At 37.1% G+C, this 19,599-nt stretch overlaps 1 protein-coding gene across 1 annotated transcript in view; it reads left to right on the forward strand.

Moving 5' to 3' along the window:
- Positions 1–19,599, forward strand: part of FAM184A (family with sequence similarity 184 member A) — a 108,135-nt gene that overhangs the window by 68,645 nt on the left and 19,891 nt on the right. The window contains exon 10 of the mRNA XM_047759581.1: positions 18,375–18,587. Coding sequence (XP_047615537.1) covers positions 18,375–18,587 — 213 coding nt within the window. The remainder of the gene's footprint in view (positions 1–18,374; positions 18,588–19,599) is intronic.

Consider the following 19,599-nt stretch of genomic DNA (forward strand, 5'->3'; position numbering starts at 1 on the left):
TCTAATTTTATATATTTTAGTTTTCTTTTTATACTGCATTCTTTTTTTCCTATCCAATGATTACACTTTAGTCCAAAACTAATTCTGTGTTCTGGGCTAAGTGGTATATACACTTGAGTTCCTTTAAGGCAAAAGAACTGTGTTCTTATTCTTTAACTCTGTCTAAAGAAAAATGACTCTATAATTCTTGTGGAATCATATTTTCTATTTGTGATCCTAAACTGACATCATCTATTTCTTTATTTTCACCTTTTTCAAGGCATATTTTGTTTTGGGTCTAGTATGACTTTGTATTCTAATAGTCGTCATTCAGATCAGTGGACTGATAAATTTGAGAGACACACAGATCATTCAGACAAAGAATTAGGGAATTTTATAGTTTACATCTGACTCTAATTTGAATTTTCTCCAATGCCATTTATGGTTATGGTGGTTATGGTGATATATATGACACAGTGTTTATTTTCCACATGGTTGCAGTCTAATAGGGGAAAGATCTGTGTACCTACAGAAAAGTCACTGTGCAGTAAGTGACTGGGCACATGCTCTGGACAGTCGGTACTGTGGGAGTACTGGGGTAGGAGCTCCACCAGCTCACAAAGCTGAGCGTGGGTGTGCCTTTTCAATTCTGGATTCAGGTTTGTCCTGGCAGTAGGTTGCAATCATCCACGGTGGAAGCATTTACACCACAGATGCAGCAAATGCTACAAATCCGGGCTTTGTTTTTCAGAGAGGTATTAAACATTTACCAACATACCACTGGGTAGCTGAATAGGAATATAGGTCTAGGGTAGAGAAAGATAATATAGCCAATGTAATTGGGAAGATTTCATTAAGGAGGTCACTGTTGGTGTGATGTTTGAATAGGGTGAAGTATGAACACAAATATTTTTCTTCATTTACCAAACATTTTCATATCCTCTTATTTCCTGGACACTATGAGAAATACAGAAAAATAAGAGGACGGTGAGGGAGAGAGACTGTGAAAAACTTTGGCTTAGGAGTTCAACCGTTTACTCTGTAAGGTTTATGGGTAGAGGAATAACATGCTGAAAGTTGTATTTTAGAAAGTATAATATGGCTGTGCTATTGAAGCAAGGATGAAAATCTAAATTACCATGTCTGAAACAGGACACTTGAATACATACTATGCACTCCTCAATAACCTCAGCCTAAGCCAGACTGCTCCTCCTACACACTGTCATCCCTTACTGTTCAGCTATCTCTACCTCCTCTTTCTCACACTGTACAGCCAACCCATCACCATTCCCCACTGTTCTGCCTTCAGAGTGCATCCAGGGTCTTGCACCACTTCCTCCACTCTACCACCCTAGTCCAAGCCATTTGCAGTTCTCTTCTGCACCTGGGACCTACATTTGGTCTCCCTGCTCTTCCTCTTGCCCGCCTACAAATTATTTTCCAACCAGCCAAAGTGATGATCTTAAAATATTAAGCTGGATCATGTTATTCTTCTGCTTCAAATCCACCAATGGCTCCCCATCACCTTTAGAATACAATCCACACTCTTACTATGGCCTGCAGTAGCCTTGTGATTTGACCTCTGGCTGCATTGCCAGTGTCATCTTCTATCACTTTCCCCCTTCTGTCCAAGCCATATGGGGCTACTGGGAGTTTCTGGACCACACACACCAAGCATAATCCATGTCAGGGCCTCTGCATCTGCCAGTCCCTCCACATGGAATCTGGTCTTCCCAAATCTACATGGCTGCTTCTTTCACTTTGTTCAATTCTCTGTCAAATCTTATTTCTTCAGCTAGATCTTCCTTGACCACTTTCTCTAAAAGAGCATTCTCGATCTCTCTCCTTACTTGGCTTGCTGTCTCTTCACAATGTTTGCTACTACATCGCATCAGACTGATTCTCGTTCCTATTAGAATATAGTTGCACAAGAGCTGGGTCTTTAGCTGTGTTGTTCACCGCTGCAGCCCCAGCAGCTTAAACTGTGCCTGGCATATAGAAAGCCCTCAGTAGTTGCTGAAAAGAGTGAAGAAAAACCAAGGCACAACATCCAAAGAGGAAGTTGTCAAATATGTGAAATACAAGTAATTCTACCCAATTAGGACCCGAATTAAGCTTATTTCACTGAGAATTGCAAGAGAAATCGTAAAGGAGTGAGTCATGCAATTTGATGGAATACTTTGGTAAAGGAGAAGGAAATGATAAAGCTGACTCCGGTTTTGAAACCAGGATAGTGAAAAGAAGATCATCCTCTGAGATGGGGAGGTCACCACAAAAAGCTACTTCACTGAAGGGGTGAGGTGGCAAGTTTCGTCTTAGATGCATTGATTCTACAATTACAGGGTATTTTGACATTTTTCACACCCTGTAGGAAAGAACAATGACATGAATGAGAAATAGAGTGTTCAAATAAGTGCTCTTGATCAAGAGCATCTGAAAAGCCAGTTTCTTAAGGCTGTTGCAGGCTGTTTTCTGATTTCCAGACGGCTATGTAAAATGGTAACTACAGGCTACACATGACTATTGAGCACTTGAAATGAGCTTCATCCAAATTGAGATGTCGGCCTATACTGGGTTTTAGAAAGTTAGTATAAAAAAAAAGATTTGGAAGTCTCACTTTTCCCCATAATTAGATATTGAGATGCTAATATTTGGCTTAAATTTGTGCCTAAAAATAATTTTCCCTTTTTTAAAAATGTGACTACTGAAAAATTAAAATTACACACGTGGCTCTCGTTATAATTCTATGAGACAGCTCTGGTCTAGACTATTTAGAACACAAAACTTTTGACTATAATTGGCACTAGAAGCTCAGTACTCATTCTGCTGGCTCCATCTCTTAACTCTTAGAAAGTTTTATGTTAGGAAGGAATTCTCTTTCTTTCAAAATTATATTACTACCTATTGAAAAAAGATTACATTTTCATCAGTTTTATGCCCATTTTAAATGAGCAAAGATACTTTTTTTTTTTTTTTAAGGACTGCACCCGCAACATAAGGAGTTCCCAGGCTAGGAGTCGAGTTGGAGCTATAGCTGCCAGCCTATACCTCAGCCACAGCATTGCAGGATCTGAGCCGCATTTGCAACCTACACCACAGCTCACAGCAATGCTGGATCCTTAACTCACTGAGCGAGGTCAGGGATTAAGCCCATGTCCTTATGGACACTAGTCAGGGTCATTACTGCTGAGCCACAATAGGAACTCCTGCAGTACTACCTTTCAGTGGCAGAATAGCTGCAAGCAGATTCTGAGTGAGTAACAGTAAGGGATTTGGAATAGTCGTCTCTTCTCAGCTGACCAGGGCAATGGCCCTGACAGAAGCCCTGAGCAGTGACAGGAGATCAGAGATGCTGACCCTGAAGGTTTAAGGTTCTCTTCCTAGAAATTAGAATTCTCTTTCTTTCAAAGAAACTGTAAAACAAACAACAGAGATCTAGCCTTAACCCTGGGAAAAGAGACGACTTGAATAAGGAAGAGGGAAGTCAAAGGAGGCAGCAGGAAAACAAGGGGAAGTGACAAGGAGAAAGGAGAAAAGCCAGCCAGAACAGACAATGAGAATAGCAGGCGAGTCTCAGTTTTGCTTTCTCAGAAAATGTGGAATGGAATTAAAGTCTACCCAAACCAGCCAACATCCATTATACCTCATTCTTCCTACTTCAGTTCCTGGATTCAAAGTTAATTTGCAGTATTTTCCTTAGTAGATGTGGAAGTTTGTTTGGAATTTTTCTTCAAAAAAATTAACAAACTTTTTTTTTTAATGACATTCTTCAACTATATTATATTATCTTTATCAGACCCAGGCTATTGTTTTTCTGCTTGAGACTTTTTCTCTTCTAAAATAAATACTACTAAATTGCTTTCTGAATTAATTTACAAATCTAAAAATATTTTCTTTTCCCTGCCCAAACCTCCCTTATTAGAATTTAAGTCTATCCAGTTTTTATTTTTTGGCCACTCTCTTGTCATGTGGAGGTTCCCAGGCCAGGGATCAAGCCCAAGCCACAGAAGTAACCTGAGCCACAGAAGTGACAATACCAAGTCCTTAACCACTAGGCCACCAGGGAACTCCTCCAGTTTTTATATTGGCACCTTTAGGAGAAGAGATTAAAAGATGAAACTATGGTATCTATACCTAGCTTTAAAAGAGGTGTCAAGGAGTTCCCATTGTGGCTCAGTGGGTTAAGCACCCAACATAGTGTCTGCAAGGATGCCGGTTGATCCCTGGCTTCACTCAGTGGGTTAAAGATCCAGTGTTGCCACAAGCTGTAGGTCCCAGATGTAGCTGGAAACTCACGTTGCTGTGGCTGTGGTGCAGGCTGGCAGCTGTAGCTCCAATTTGACCCTTAGCCCAGGAATTTCCATGTGCTGCAAGTGTGACCATAAAAAAAAAAAAAAAGGGTGTTAAAGGATGGTTTTAATGTATTGTTTGTGTGTGTGTGTGTGTATTTGTTCTGCAAAATACAACAGTTAAGACTATGATGAAATGCAAAGCAGTTTGTGCCTTTAGAGATACTAGTGCTCAGAACACACCTGAAAAATACTTAAGAGCTTTTAGATAGTAATAAATCAATTTAATCTATTTCTCTTTCATGTGACAAGATACTAAAGAGAATTAAAATATTTTGGATTTGAAAGGGTTCAGTGGATGTATGATTATAAAGTTATTTAAAGACCTAGTTTCTGAGAAGTATTAATAATTACCTAACAGGAGTTCCCGTCATGGTGCAGCAGAAACAAATCCAACTAGGAACCATGAGGTGGCGGGTTCAATTCCTGGCCTCACTCAGTGGGTTAAGGATCTGGCATTGCCGTGAGCTGTGGTTCAGGTCACAGATGCGGCTTGGATCTAGTGTTGCTGTGGCTGTGGTGTAGGCCGGCAGCTGTAGCTCCAGTTAGCCTGGTAACCTCCATATGCTGCAGGTGCAGCCTTAAAAAAAAGCAAAAAAAAAAAAAAAAGACTTACCTAACATATTATCTTATTTCCACCTTAATTTCATTTCTATGACTGTTATTACTAATTTAGTTTAAATATTAAACAATTGTTCAGGACTTTTTCTTCTATTCTTTGCTTCGAGAGAATTATTGAAGTTTTGATTCCCACTTCTAAATCTCAGATTTATTGGTTGCTTTTTTCTAGATATTAGTATGCTGGAAATTAATATTAGAAAAAACTTTACATAATTTGCTTTAAGAAATTAAATATTCTATTAAATATTGAATTGTTGAACATTATATTAAGCTCTAACATATTTTGCTTGAATTGCTGTGTAAGATTAGTGTAGCTGTTGATTCAAAGAATTTAGAAATTTAACAAATGACATTTCTTTTGTCAGTAATGAGAATTTTATATCTTGGCATTTGATGACATTTTGACATATGTCAGAAATTGAGTGCTTCTGATATGCCAGGCACTGTGCCAGACCAGTAATGGGTCATAACAATCTCTGCCTGCCCAGTGCTTATTATCTAGAAAAGAAGGTGAATAGAAGTAACAGTGTGACACTTAAATTCATTATAACCATGGTACCCAAGCATGTGTGCCATGGGGACCTAACATGGTCTGGAAATGTGGGGAAGGCTTCTCACAGTGGGAGACTTTTACCTGAGACCTGGAAGCAAAGCAGAAATCAAGCCAAAAGGAGAAAGAGAACAGCATTCTGGGCGGAGCGGGAAGCATGTGCACAGGCCCTCAGGCAGCCCCTGGACCCCTTTGTTCTGGAGAGTAGAGAGCTAGGAGGGCAGCAGGGAGGCAGGGTCACCTGAGGCTTTGTTTGCCAGGTAGAGACTTAAGGTGCAGTGAAGAGCTTCTGAAAGGTTTTAATCAGGAGTGTGACACATTCAAATATTAAAATTTCAGAACTCTGACTGTAGTGTGGAGAACAGAGTGGGACAAGATAGATGCCACTCAGAGTACACAGCTTCTCTCTTGGCAGGCCTTCTTTGTTCAGAGTAATATTTTCTAACAGATATTTAGTATATTTAGTATACTCAGTTCATTTCTTAAGGGGATACATTTCTATGTCTTAGATTCTGTTGGCTTTTGTCAACAGGATTTCTGCAAGATATATATGTATTTTTTTGTAAACTTCTTTTTCGTTATCTAGAATTTTCTCATTGCTGCTCCTGTTACTATGGAGGAAGGGGAAAGGAGGAGAGTAGCAAGAACTAACTCAGTAATAAAAATCTGTATCATTCATTTAGTCCCCACATTATTCATTTATTTACTCTTTTCCAGGTACCAAGTTTGGCACTTTGGATACAAAATATGAATGAAACAGGGTCTTCTAAAAGCTTGTGATTCAGTAGATTTCAGTATTTATATACCAATACATTTGCAGACGTCAAACATGTAAAAAGCCTTGTGCTATTTTTCTAAATGAATAAACCAAGGTTTAGAACAATGAGATTACTCCTAAGAGCACAGTTTCATATGTACAAAGCCGTAAATTTCTAATTAAGTGCAGCAAATTTTTTGGTTTTTTTTTTTTCCAATTTTCTTCCTCATTTAGCTGAGAGTCTGATTACCTTTATCCTTCAAGACTAGAAATCCTGAAACACATTGGTGAACCTTTTATGTTGAAATATCCAAGTAATCTCAGTCCATTAAAGAGGATCTCTTGAGGCTCTTTTCATTGACCTCAAAAACTAACAAGTAGCTTAAGATGCTTTCAAACAAATTGACTATATATAGGGCCTCGATTTTTATAACGTGCATCTCGCCCGTATCATATAGAATGCTTGTCAGATAATTTTGCATATAGATTTTTAGTTCATCCATTATTCTTTCAAGAAGAAATTTCCTTGGAGGATCTCATCCAGTCTTGTGCTGTAGGTTTAAATACCACCTATATCTCAGTGACTTCCAGAGTTAAATCTCCAACCTTGATGTCTTCACCCAAATTGACAGTCACTTGGTTGTCTAATAGGCAACTCCAACTTAGCTTTTCTGACCCAGAAGTGTTGATTTTCAATCTCTATCCCATCATCTTCGCTTCTTGAAGCTGCTTGTTGCTCAGAACAAAAACTGAAGAGTCAACCTTGCTTTCTGCCTTTCCTTTAGGTCTCATGTAATCTGTCAGTCCTGTTTAATCCACCTCTGAAACATACCCCAGCTCCAATCTGCTTCCATTGCCCTTACAAAATGCTAGTCCACACCACCATTATAATAGCCTTCTGTTTGGCCTCCCCAGTTTCACTTTTTTTTTTCCCACAAATTTGAAGTAATCTTTTATGATGTAAATCACATTAGGCCATTTTCCTGCTTAAAATTCTTTCAGGTACCCCACTGAATTAAGGTTTTTAATATCTCCCGTCTCATTTCAGCTTCACAAATACCCACCGACACCCAGCCACTCCAGCTCACTTCCACCTGAGGGTCTTTGTGCTGGCTGATCTATTTGCTTGTCCACACTTTCCCCCAAATCATCTCGTTTCGTGGCTTGCTTCTTCACTGATCCCAAGTTTAAATTTCATTTCTTCAAAAGGTCTTTCCTTACCATCAACCCAGTATCACCTCCAGTCATTTCCTATCACATCAACCTTTTTTATCATAACATTCATCACGAACTTTTTATTTTTTAATTTGTGTATGTTTTACTATCTTATCCATTTCTCTATGTCACTCTGTACTTGTAGTAGAACTCTAATAAAAGATTTTTTAGTAAGAGAGTTCCCGTCATGACTCAGCAGAAACAAATCCAACCAGTATCCATGAGGATGCTGGTTTGATCCCTGGCCTCGATCAGTGGGTCAGGGATCCAGCATTGCCGTGAGCTGTGGTGTAGGTCACAGATGCTGCTTGGATCCCGAGCGGCTCTGGTCACCTGTGGTGTAGGCCAGTAGCTGTATCTCTGATTTGGCCCCCAACCTGGGAACTTTCATAGGCTGCATGTGTGGCCCTAAAAAGCCAAAAAAAAAAAAAAAGGTTTTTTAATTTAAAAAAATCTTACTTTATTTATGTATTCACCAAGTGAGGGTATTGCAATCCAGCAGCACTGCTTGCCTTTTCCAGTTGCTGCCACCAGGTCTGTGATGTAAGTCACCCTAGGTCACAATTTAGGGGCCATGCTTTTTGGTGTAGGTGTTTCTATGGCCTGCAACAGTATGTTGACAGAGGTAATGACCATATGAGTTTAGATTCTAAATATTCAAATATACTTCTGTCATAAAATCTAAATTCCTACTAAAGAATCCTTGATCTGTCATTAGTCTAATTTATCAGGAATCCTAAATAACATATATTTTTGTCTGATAATACTTTAAAGAATGAAAAAATCTACTTCATAAGTAAATGCCATACATTTTGGATTAATTTCTAGTAGCAGGACATCAGTTCAGAGAAATACAAAGAGGTTGAAAAAAAACTATAACTTAAAAATCCCCCAGATTTTTGTAAGTTTTATAAAGTCTGTATAAGTTAAGTGTCTCATTGGTATACAAAAAATATGAGTATGAGAAAACATAAAAAAGAAGAACTAATATATATATAGAAGCATAAGAGTTTAAACTGAGAAGTTATGGAATAATCAAATAATCATTTTTTCTCAACTTATTTTTTTCAACTTTATAAACTATATCCTGTATTAGTCTTAAGTTATTAGTAAAAAATTGTTTACCAAATTGCCAGCTTTAGTTTATAACATACCAAAGGATAACCACATTATGGGGAAAAAAGATAATTATGCACTGTCTGAAAATTTAATTAGTGTCCAAAGTAAAACTACCATTTTATTTATTTATGTATTTGTCTTTTGAGGGCCCGATGTGCAGCATATGGAAGTTCCCAGGCTAGGGGTCGAATCGGAGCTGCAGCTGCCAGTCTGTGCCACAGCCATAGCAATGCCAGATCCGAGTCATGTCTGTGACCTACACTACAGCTCACGGCAATGCCGGGTCCTTAACCCACTGAGTGAGGCCAGGGATGGAATCTGCATCTTATGGATCCTAGTTGGGTTTGTTACTGCTGAGCCACAACTGGAAACGCCTAAAAAAACCATCTTAGAGTAACTGTTCTATTAAATCAGTAATATAAATTTAAAATACTATTTTGTATTTTTGGAAGGCAAAAAAGTGAAGCAGTTGAAAATAAGTCACATTTTCTCCATTTTTAGGGTAGGGAAAGTGTATGTTTTTCCAGTTTATCACTCAACATTTCAATGAATTTATAAAAAAAAGAACCCAGATCATACATAATTTTACCAAATGTACCCTAGAAAACAGAGTCGGAAAGATATGAAGGCAGCTCTTTTTCCTTTCCCCCAACTATAAAACCAGATTATTATTACATCTGTACATTTTCAATCTATGTCATATATATTTCTGGCCCCCAAATTATATAGTCAATGAAGTTGGCGTCTCAGTGCTCATCTGCTCATTTCTCATAAGATAAATCCTTTGAGAATCTACTCTAAATGCTGAGTGTAATGCTTTGAAACATTATATTATGGACTTCTGGGAAGAATTCAGAATAGTAATATTTCTTTTAGGTGCTTCAATAACTATTATCTTTTAAACTGACTTCTGGTTTCCATGTACTAGCCTTTGGTAGCTTGCATAGGTAAGTCTGCCGGCCCACAAACACCAGACACTGTCTCTTAAGAGACTAGATAATTTAGACTGTATGTTATGAATTTCTTTTTGTCTGATTTCTTTCTCAGAACTGTTCTCAACTTATTCTTTCTTGAGCATATTATAATTAATGTTCTGTGTCTTACTCTCCGTTTCTCTCTTTCTTGCTTTCACTTATTTGGTTTCTGAATATTTCCCTTTATTTCTGTGATCTTTTCCTAGCGGCACTGTCTGGGTGAAGCTTTGCATAAATCTATCAACAATGTAAGTGAGCGGCACTTACAGCTTGTATACCAGGGCATGTTGCACTTTTGGTTTTGCATAAACATCATCGCTGCTTGAAAGCTTTAACTTATGATATAAAAAATACACTTTGGCATTCAGTAATCTATGTTTTGTATACGGGTAACCAAAGCTTCTAACTTGTAGCCATTCATTTGTGTATGTGCATACATCTAACCACATTTTATTAATAAACATTTTATTTTAAAGCTAGGCAAGATTTTATTTTATGTCTTTTTTTAGGGCCACACCCGTGGCATGTGGCGGTCCCCAGGCTAGGGGTCCAATCAGAGCTACAGCTGCTGCCCTACGCCACAGCCACAGCAACACCAGATCTGAGCCGTGTCTTCGACCTACACCACAGCTCACGGCAACGCTGGATCCTTAACCCACTGAGCAAGGCCAGGGATTGAACCGGCAACCTCATGGTTCCTAGTCGGATTCGTTACCTCTGTGCCATGATGGGAACTCCTCAGGCAAGATTTTACCTTTCAAATATAAAATTCAGTATTTCGATGTTTACCTTGAAAGAGTAATATTTTTGAAAAACTTTTAACTTACTGACCATCATAAAAGTGGAAATAAAATGTAAATGTCTTTCTAGTTTTGTTAAACTAGTTTACTTTTTGAAAAAGTAGTAGCAGTTAACTTATTAACAGTATTAGATAGGCATTCCCTTGTGGTGCAGTGGGTTAAGGATCCAGCACTGTCACTGCAGTGGTTCGGGTTGCTGCCGTGGTGCATGTTTGGTCCGTGGCTCAGGAACATGCCACAGGCATGCCCCCCCCCCCGCACCCCCAGAAAAGTATTAGATAGTTGTGCAGGTTCATGGATTCAGAACATATTTTACATATTAATGTTATAATTTTTAAAATATTTTGAAGCAAAATGGAGTATATCCCTTACCTAAGAATTGACAAAGCTATTCTTTTACTCATGTACATGCATATAACATGCAGAAATAAAACTTCAAGATAATTTTCTGTTTGAACTCATTAAAAATTTTTCTTTACATATGAAAAGAAAAAGATGAGATTTATTTTCACATCAAACCCATACCCAACTTGTTCTTCAAAATAACTTAACAGAGAGCTAAACATCTTTGAATATTTTTCTTGCTATCCGAGGGCAGAGGTCAGCAAACTTAATCTGTAAAGGGCTAGACTGTAAATATTTCTGGCTTCATAGGCCATGTAGTTTTCGTGGCAGCAGCAGACTCTGCTCTTGTGAAAGTGGCCATAGACAGTACATGAATGAAGCCGTGTGGGTGTGTACCAGTACAACCTAATTTACAGAAACAGGCTGTAATGTGCCAGTTCCTGACCTAGAGGAATCAAATCTTGAGGTCTAGAGATGTCCTATGAAGTTTTGATACTTCTAGAGCAAAACTATGTTCTCTTACATCCATAATTTCTTTCTACTAAGCAAGAAAATAAATTTTATCTACTCTTTATACAACTTTACTGTCTATATAAAAAGTAACTGAATACATTTAATGCCATTTTCTTTAATATAATTTGAAATAAGCAGTAAAGTTATTTGTCTCAATGTTGGTGAAATAAGGCTACATTTAAAATTTTCTAACAGTCACATAGAACCTAGTAATAATTTGGGTTTAAGATAAGTTTATTTAAGATTTTTGGGGGTGCGGGGGGGCATGCCTGTGGCACGTTCCTGAGCCCAAATAAGATTATGGTCAAAAATTAGTTGAATTGTACTTTGGAATCCTTGTGACAACATAGTCCCTTTTTCCAAAATAGTTATAAATGAAAAAGCATTCATTAAAATAAAAACAACCTTACTGAGGTTGAATCTGTGTGTAATTGAAATGAGAATGCCTCAACTCATCTCCTACAAAATAAGTAAAACAGGTTTGTAACAATGAAATCAGCATTAGTTCATGCTCTTCTGTAACATCATAGTCACTCAAGACGACCTGTTCACTCTGTCATTGTCCAAACGAGATGTGACCCTGTCATTCAGGAGGGTGAGGTACCCGCCCCTTCAAACAGTGTCTGTAGTCAGCCTTCCATGTGAGAAGTTTTCCACTCTATGCTATATTGTTCTAAAAAACAATCAATTAGTGACACCTCTGTCCTTTATAAAAGCTTTATAATTTTTTTCAAATGAGAATACGAGGATGATTGGAAACATATTCCAGAAATGTCTTAAGGACATTAAGTAGGCATTATTGTAGTTGTTAATCAATAAATTCAGTTTATAGCTCTTCTTGGAAAATACCAAAAAATTGTGAACAATTCAGAATTTTTCATAATGGTCATAATTTCAGAAGCTTATGTTTACTTTTTCTCAACTAAATCTTCAAAAGTAGCAAACTAGAGGTTAAAAAAAAAGGAAAAACCATAAAGTTAAAATATTCATATACCTTCAAACATTCATGGTCATTTGTATAAGTTGTTGACATAGCAATAAATTATCCTTACTGTCCTCTACCAAGCCTTTGGCAGCAGTTTTTAATGTTGCTTTATGTATTTTCAAGTACTGAATTGAATATTAATGTCATGTGATTTAGACTTTCTAATAGCTTATATTGACCTTTCTTGTCAAAATTAGTAAGTATTCTGACTCAACACAACTCCATGCCTATAATTTATTGAAAAATGAAATTACATGGACACATCGTGGTTTTCAAATTGTTTTTTCTTGCTAATTTTCCTGCTTTTACAAAAATGAATGAACCTCTCACACAAAACCTCTAATCTAAAAGCAGATTTTTTTTTTTTTTTTTTTGCTTTTTAGGGCCACACCCATAGCCTACAGAGGTTCCCAAGCTAGGGATTGAATCAGAGCTACAGCTGCCAGCCTATGCCACAGCCACAGCAACATGAGATCTGAGTGGTGTCTTTGACCTACACCACAGCTCATGGCGATGCCGGATCCTTAACCCACTGAGCGAGGCCAGGGATCAAACCCACAACCTCATGGTTCCTAGTTGGATTCGTTTCTGCTGCGCCACGACAGGGACTCCTAAAAAGCAAATCATTTTTGAAAAATCATGATTTATATAACAGCCATCTTCAAAATCACACAGAAGCACAGGATAAACAGTTTACCAATATATTGATAAATTGATCAAAACTACAGGAGAGAAGGCCATCAGTAATATTACTTGGGGAAAAGATTTTGTTTTCCTCCCTATCTCATAAAATGAACCGAGAGTGGAGGTCAGGTAAAAGGCCAGGGCTTCAAACACTTCTCTAGACATTGTTTCAAGATTATCATTAAAGAAGCAGCCAAATCCTTTCATTTTATGAATTCCAAGGCAGTGGTTCTCAACTGTGACTGTGCATTAAAGTCATCTGTGAACCTTAAAAGAGCAAGTGAGTTGAGGCCTCTGATAGACTCACATGTGAATGTTTAAATTATTTGTTGTGGGTGGGTTGTTTAGTGCAGTATTTGTAATAGCAAAACCAGGTGAGAAGATCTGAATTTCCATCATGAAGGATTAAAGTAATTATAGTATATTTATATTTTGGAATGATGTCTATTAGGATACATTGGCTATTAAGCAGCAGAACACCTAGTTAACAGTGGCTTAGGCTGTCAGGGCAATTCATGCTCAAGCACTTTCTGTTCTTCTGCTTTGCCTTACAAAGTTTGCTAACTTTTTGACCTCAAGTTTGTCGTTTCATAGTTGCAGTGTGGCTGCTCCAGCTCCAGCAAGCATGCTCCTGGACAATTGTGCTAATGCAGGAAACCCTCCTGAAGCACTTTTTGCTTTTATCAGGAAGTGAAATCTCTGCCCCGCCACATATTTCCTTTTAGCTTGTTAATGGGGTGATACGCTCTTAGATTACTGTGACTTTCTTATCCCAGTCATAATTCACTCCTTAGGGTTGGGAGAGGGGCCTGCCTTCTTGAAGATAGGAATTTCCATTCTGTCCCCAAACAAACTTGAGTTCAGCTAACTGGGAAGAAAGGCAGGGAGAGATGGGCATTTGGAGAGGCAAGAAACAGGTGTAGCCATTGAAAAGAATGGGGCATGCCTACATGCCATGGGTTGTGCACCCTAGAAATTTTGGCATGAAAGGGAAAACTGTCCTTTAAAAACAGACTCATTGGCTTCCCCAGTGGAGAAATCATTGACCATCATTGAGTAAATCCATGAGTATAGTCATCTCGAAGGGAGCTACTTAGAGTTGCGTGTGTGAAAAGCACTCCATCACATAACAACGCCTGCAGGTCTGGACACCCTCATGGTTTCACGAATGAAGAATGAAGTAGTGTTTATTTCTCTGTGTGAGACGCAGGGAATGTCTGTCTCAATCAGCAGACCCACAAGTCTCTGTTTCAGCTACTCTGGACATTAAGCACTAGCCTCTTGAAGTGTGGCCTTGGGTCCCCAAGTAACTTCTGTGTGTAAGACATAGCCAGCATTTTGTTAGATCACGGCAGATGTACTCTCTACATGGTGAAAATCATCCAGCCATTAACACATTATGTGGTTAAAAAAAAAAAAAACAGGAAATTATATCAAGAGAGATAAGTCTGGGAAGACAGCAAAGTGTTAAAACTGTTTACCTTAGGGACAGGGATTTGGCAAGGAAAGGGAAAGGAGGAAATTTCTGCTTTTATCTTATAAACTCTTAAAAGTTTTTTTTTTCCCCACAGTGAACACTTATTGCTTTGATAATTAGGAATAAAAATATGTTAGGTGGCCTGGGCTCAATTCCAGACCTATTTAATCAGAATATCCAGGGATCAGGTCAAAGGCAAGTAAATTTATTAAACTCTACAGAGATGATTCTGATGTACAGCCCGGCTTGAGAACCACAGATTACATTTGCTATCTCAAGAAGTGCTTTGTTTCTAGGATAAATTATTTGTATACTTTGTTTTCTTTCATTTCTATAATAAGACTAATTTTTAGGGGAAAAAAATAGTGCATCAAAACCGACATTTAGGGTAGGCTGTACATAATTAATGACACAGCTCATGTTGACATCCTGTCATGTCCAGCACCTAAGATCTGATGTTTTAGTGTCTATTTTGAGGGAGTTCTGCAAGCACCAGGGTGGAGGTTCAGCATCTTTGTGAAAATGCCCTGTAGGAAACAGGTAAAGCTTTCCCTTCTTCAGAAAAAATGTATCTTATCCATATGTTTTTAATTTTAATTTGCCTATTTCCAAAAAGACAATAGTATTTTAAGTGCTAGAGATCAGAAGGTGGCAATTACTATCAGCGAAGTTTGGCCTTAAAATGGTTTGCCAAGTATCTGGTACATGTTGGTCAGTAGAATGTATTATATAGTTCACATCTAAACTGCTGTGGTGAGAGTTTTTTTAACTTTTTTTCTAAAGTAAGGATTCTCTTTGGTTTACTTAAAATCAGCAAAATAAAAAGGCTTAAAATTTAAAATTGTAACAAATGTATAGAAACTAATACCATATACTATATAATTTAAATGTATAACTTGAAACAACTACTGCTTCTCATTTACTCAACAAATGCCTTTAACACTGTGATAAAAGTATTGATCAAGGTTGCCCAAACTATTTAACACAAAATCTTTGTTCTCTTTCATTACGAATTAAGTTTTTATTAATAGGTATTTCCATAAAGTATACTAAACTCTGCTACTTATAGCTATAAAACATTAGTTCATTTTACATTGCTTTGCTCCTGATTTCTGTCTTTAAAGTGCCATGTAACTTTCATGCTGAATAAAGGCTGTCCATTTAATGCAATCTACTAATTTTTTAATTTATAAAAAGAACTAAGTAAATTTTGGTGCTGCATTGCATGATAAAGGCTTTCTGCATATAATTCTGTCTTGAGCATGAATCCAAAGATTTTAAGATAGCCTTAATATTATTTTGATTTGCTTTCAAAATTAAAAAAATATCTAAACTAAGTATACTTGAACACTAAATTGCGTGATAATGTCTTTTTGCCTGTATTTATATTTTCTTGAGTATAGATACAAAGATTAATCATATATACTAAAATGAAAAATATTACTTTGGAGTTCTTTCAAGGTAAAGTATATTATGATATAAAATATTTGTGTGTTTTATTTAAGCTGGAGAGGTTTGAAAGTGTGCTTAGATTTTAAATGTATAACTATTAGTGTGATACTTCATTAATTTTTAACTGTTGTATTTCTTCATAAATTTCATCCTTAAATGGTTCAGGTATAAGTCAAACTATAGTCAAATTAACATGTGGGAGCTCTTTTTGATGCAGTAAACTTTAGAAGTAGATATTTCAGAAAACAAGATCACCGCTGTGAACTGATTGGCTTCTTACTAACCTAAGTGCACACTTAATTGGAAGACAGGATCAGCCACTTCAAGCCCCTATCATTTGTGCACAAATCAGAAAATCATGCCTGTTTTCTTGGAGTGGACACAGATGTGTACCAGGGCAGGTGGTTTGGCCAGCAGTTCATTCACTGGCTATGTTGGTCCTCACTTGTTTAGGGGGCAAATAATAGCTTTGACAGTATCAGTCATTGTTGTACATGTAGCAAAGTCTTTTTCTAAAGTTCCCATATATATTCTAACAAGTTATCACCAGAAACAAACTAGTCATGTGGTTCCATATGCGGGGTCTGTGTCTAGGCTTGAATTTGGGAAGAGCGGATAGGTGCCCTTTTAATTTCAAGAACCAGCTTAGCTGGAAAGAAAGTAGCCCTACCCCATTAAACAGCAGGGTTCACTAACACATCTTTTTATTGCCTTTTACCCTTTTGTGATTTGTTTTTATTCCTGGGTTGTCAAATACTCTTGAGTTTCTTTGCATAAAATGGTGAGAAATCACATGGCATACTTTTTTGGTCCTCCTGCTCCACAAATCAGGTCTTAACTGTTGCTGTGGACTTTCTCCTACAGTTTTCACACTTGCAGGCTTTATTTGAGCTGTAAATCATGAGTGCTGCTGCCTTTTAGAGGTATAGGGAATTGCATTGCCTGGAGTCAGTGTTGCAGTTCACCTTGACTTGGAACATATGTAATAACCTCTGAAATCTTAGGTTTGCATAGAAATTAATATGTAGAATTCATATAACTTTCAATAGGTTGAGTTAACTTCTTTGGAAATAGAAAACAGACTGAACATGTGTCAGTTGTATCATTTCTCACCAGTGCTTGACCCTCTGCATAAAGGCACATGCTAAACTTTACAACTAATCCTGAGGTATAACTGTCCAAAACGCTTCCAGACACCTGTCATCCATCCTAAGCGCTGTACAGTCTGTGACTCTTTTCTGCTGCTGACCTCTAACCTCTCCTGTCTTCCAGATCCTTCTTTCTTATTTTTCCTTCTAATTTTGCATCTCTGATGATTCCCCACCCTTTTGCTCCCCGCCCCCAGGTACCTTCCTTGGTAGAACATGTGAGGCAGCCTATATCTGCCTTCCATCAATCAAAAGACACTCTTTTCAAAACACTCACTTTAAAGTTTCCTCTTTCTACTGGATTTCTTGGCCACAGAACTGTTTTACTTGTATTTAAACACAGCATCTTAAGTTACTTTGTGGGACACATTTGATAACTTTTTATCTTAACTCCTTTAAGTTCCTCTTAGCCTCAGACTTCTACTGAATATGATTGAGTTATCTGGTTTCAAGTTTAGTTTCCTATATGTGAGAAATCAAATAAAATGGTTTCATCAAATGTGTATATGAATTCACACACACACACACACACACACACATGTATATATACAGGTGTACGTATTTTGTGCTTTTATTGTTAAGGCGGACTTGATTTTAAGTATTTTAAAGCACACAGAAGTCACACAGACATAGGAAGGGTGATTTATGTTTTCAAAAGTAGGAAAAAAATCAGTTTTCCATAGTGTTAAGAAAAGCACCTGTCATTATAATAAGTCTGGGGTTAGAGAAATGTGGGGGATTTGTGATTTTTTTAAAAGCTTTAAGGTTTGCAAGTCCTGTAATTCAAAATTTAAAAACAATACCTTTTTTTTTTAACACAAGGATTCTAAATTAAAAAATGATAAATCTTTTAAAGAGTAGTTTTTAAATCCTCAATCCTAGCTAGCTCTGAGTGAGCACTTACTGCACGGCAGGGACTATTCTGAGTGGACCGTGTGATAACCCTTTTCCCGCTCACTCAGCCCATATAGTCTTAACCACTCAACTCTGCTGCCTCAAAAATAAGCAATTTAACTTTTCATACTTGATAGCGCAATACCATAAAGTGACTGTAACTTAAATACACTAGTTGTCTTCCATTTTTATTTCATATTATGAATTTTTAGTGCAGTGCAACATAGGTATTTATTATATTTCTAAATGTGGGCTGCAGTGTTCTTTAGAGAGTCTACAAACAATACCACGAAAGCAGTCTATTTTTAGGGTAATTACCAAAAACAGAATAAAATTGGTAATATCTAAAGATGAGGTACCTGTGGTAAATTGTAAAACATTTTAAGTGGACACTTTGTTAAAGCAGTTCTTTTGCTATTATTAATATCTTTGAAATGCTTTTTTCCTTAGGTAGGCAATATGTAAACTATTCCTTGTGTTGATTCTTCTTTGTGTATTGTTCTGTGGCACAGATTTCCTTGCTGAAACAGAATCTGGAGATGCAGCTTTCCCAGTCTCAGACCTCTTTGCAACAACTGCAAGCCCAATTTACACAAGAACGGCAACGACTTACCCAAGAGCTTGAAGAATTAGAGGAACAACATCAACAAAGACATAAATCTTTAAAAGAAGCACATGTCCTTGCATTTCAAACCATGGAAGAAGAAAAGGAAAAAGAACAAAGAGTAAGTTTTAAAGTGACATATTTTCAGATGTAATCCAACCACCTAATAATTATTAGCCTTCTAATTTTAAAGAATTCATTTTTTGCTCCAAAAAATTATGTATTGCTTTATTTCAAGGTGTTTTTAGGCTATGACTTCTGGTAGGGGTTACAGTGATCAAACATATACTCATATAATTGTACACAATAGCAGACAACGTTTATTTCTGTTTCCCATCATAATGCCAAGTTCATCATGGGACAAATACACTGTCATATGTTTGCAATGATTAAATATAGTTTTAACCACTGTAATCACTTAATACTATCGTGAACTTATAATAGCCTTTCATCAGATTTTTAATTTTTCTCTCTCCATCTAGATCTACAAAAGACACATGTTTTAATGATTAAAGAAATACAGCCCTATTTTACAATGTGGTGTCTTGCTCAGAAACCTTTCATGTTGTAGATTATAGTAAACACAGTTCAGTCTCAAAATTTGTACCCTGAGGTCTATTTTTTTTTTCTCCTGTGACTACATTCTCTTTGTCTTAGCCATGTGTAGTCTGTTCTCTCTGGCTAGTCTTTTGAAACTAATCACATGAAAGGCTTTAGTACACTTTCAGCTACCTACTGTCAGAGCTTTTGCTTCTCTTCACAAATGCAGGCACAAAGAGTGACTGGAGAAAAGAGCTACAAAAATTATAAGGTTGGAATTGTTAAGAGCCCTCATCTCTCTTTTCCCAATCAGAAGATCTTTTCTGATCTGGCCTCCTTCACCTCTTTCCTAGGTCTATGTCTGTGCACATAGAGGAGTTATTCCTTAATTTTAGATGGTTTACATCCCTTAGCAGCTTTAGAAAATAGCTTTGTTCGAACACTGATTTAGGTAAAGGGTCCACATCCCTGTTCAAATACTATATATTGACTCAAACTGGTTTCATGTTGATTATTCTACTCAAGGGACCCTACTAATTTATTTTCTGATGATCATCTCATATCTAATTTTCTTGAAAATGAATAAAAATTGC

The sequence above is a fragment of the Phacochoerus africanus genome, chromosome 2, assembly GCF_016906955.1.
Source record: "Phacochoerus africanus isolate WHEZ1 chromosome 2, ROS_Pafr_v1, whole genome shotgun sequence".
Taxonomy (NCBI): Eukaryota; Metazoa; Chordata; class Mammalia; order Artiodactyla; family Suidae; genus Phacochoerus; species Phacochoerus africanus.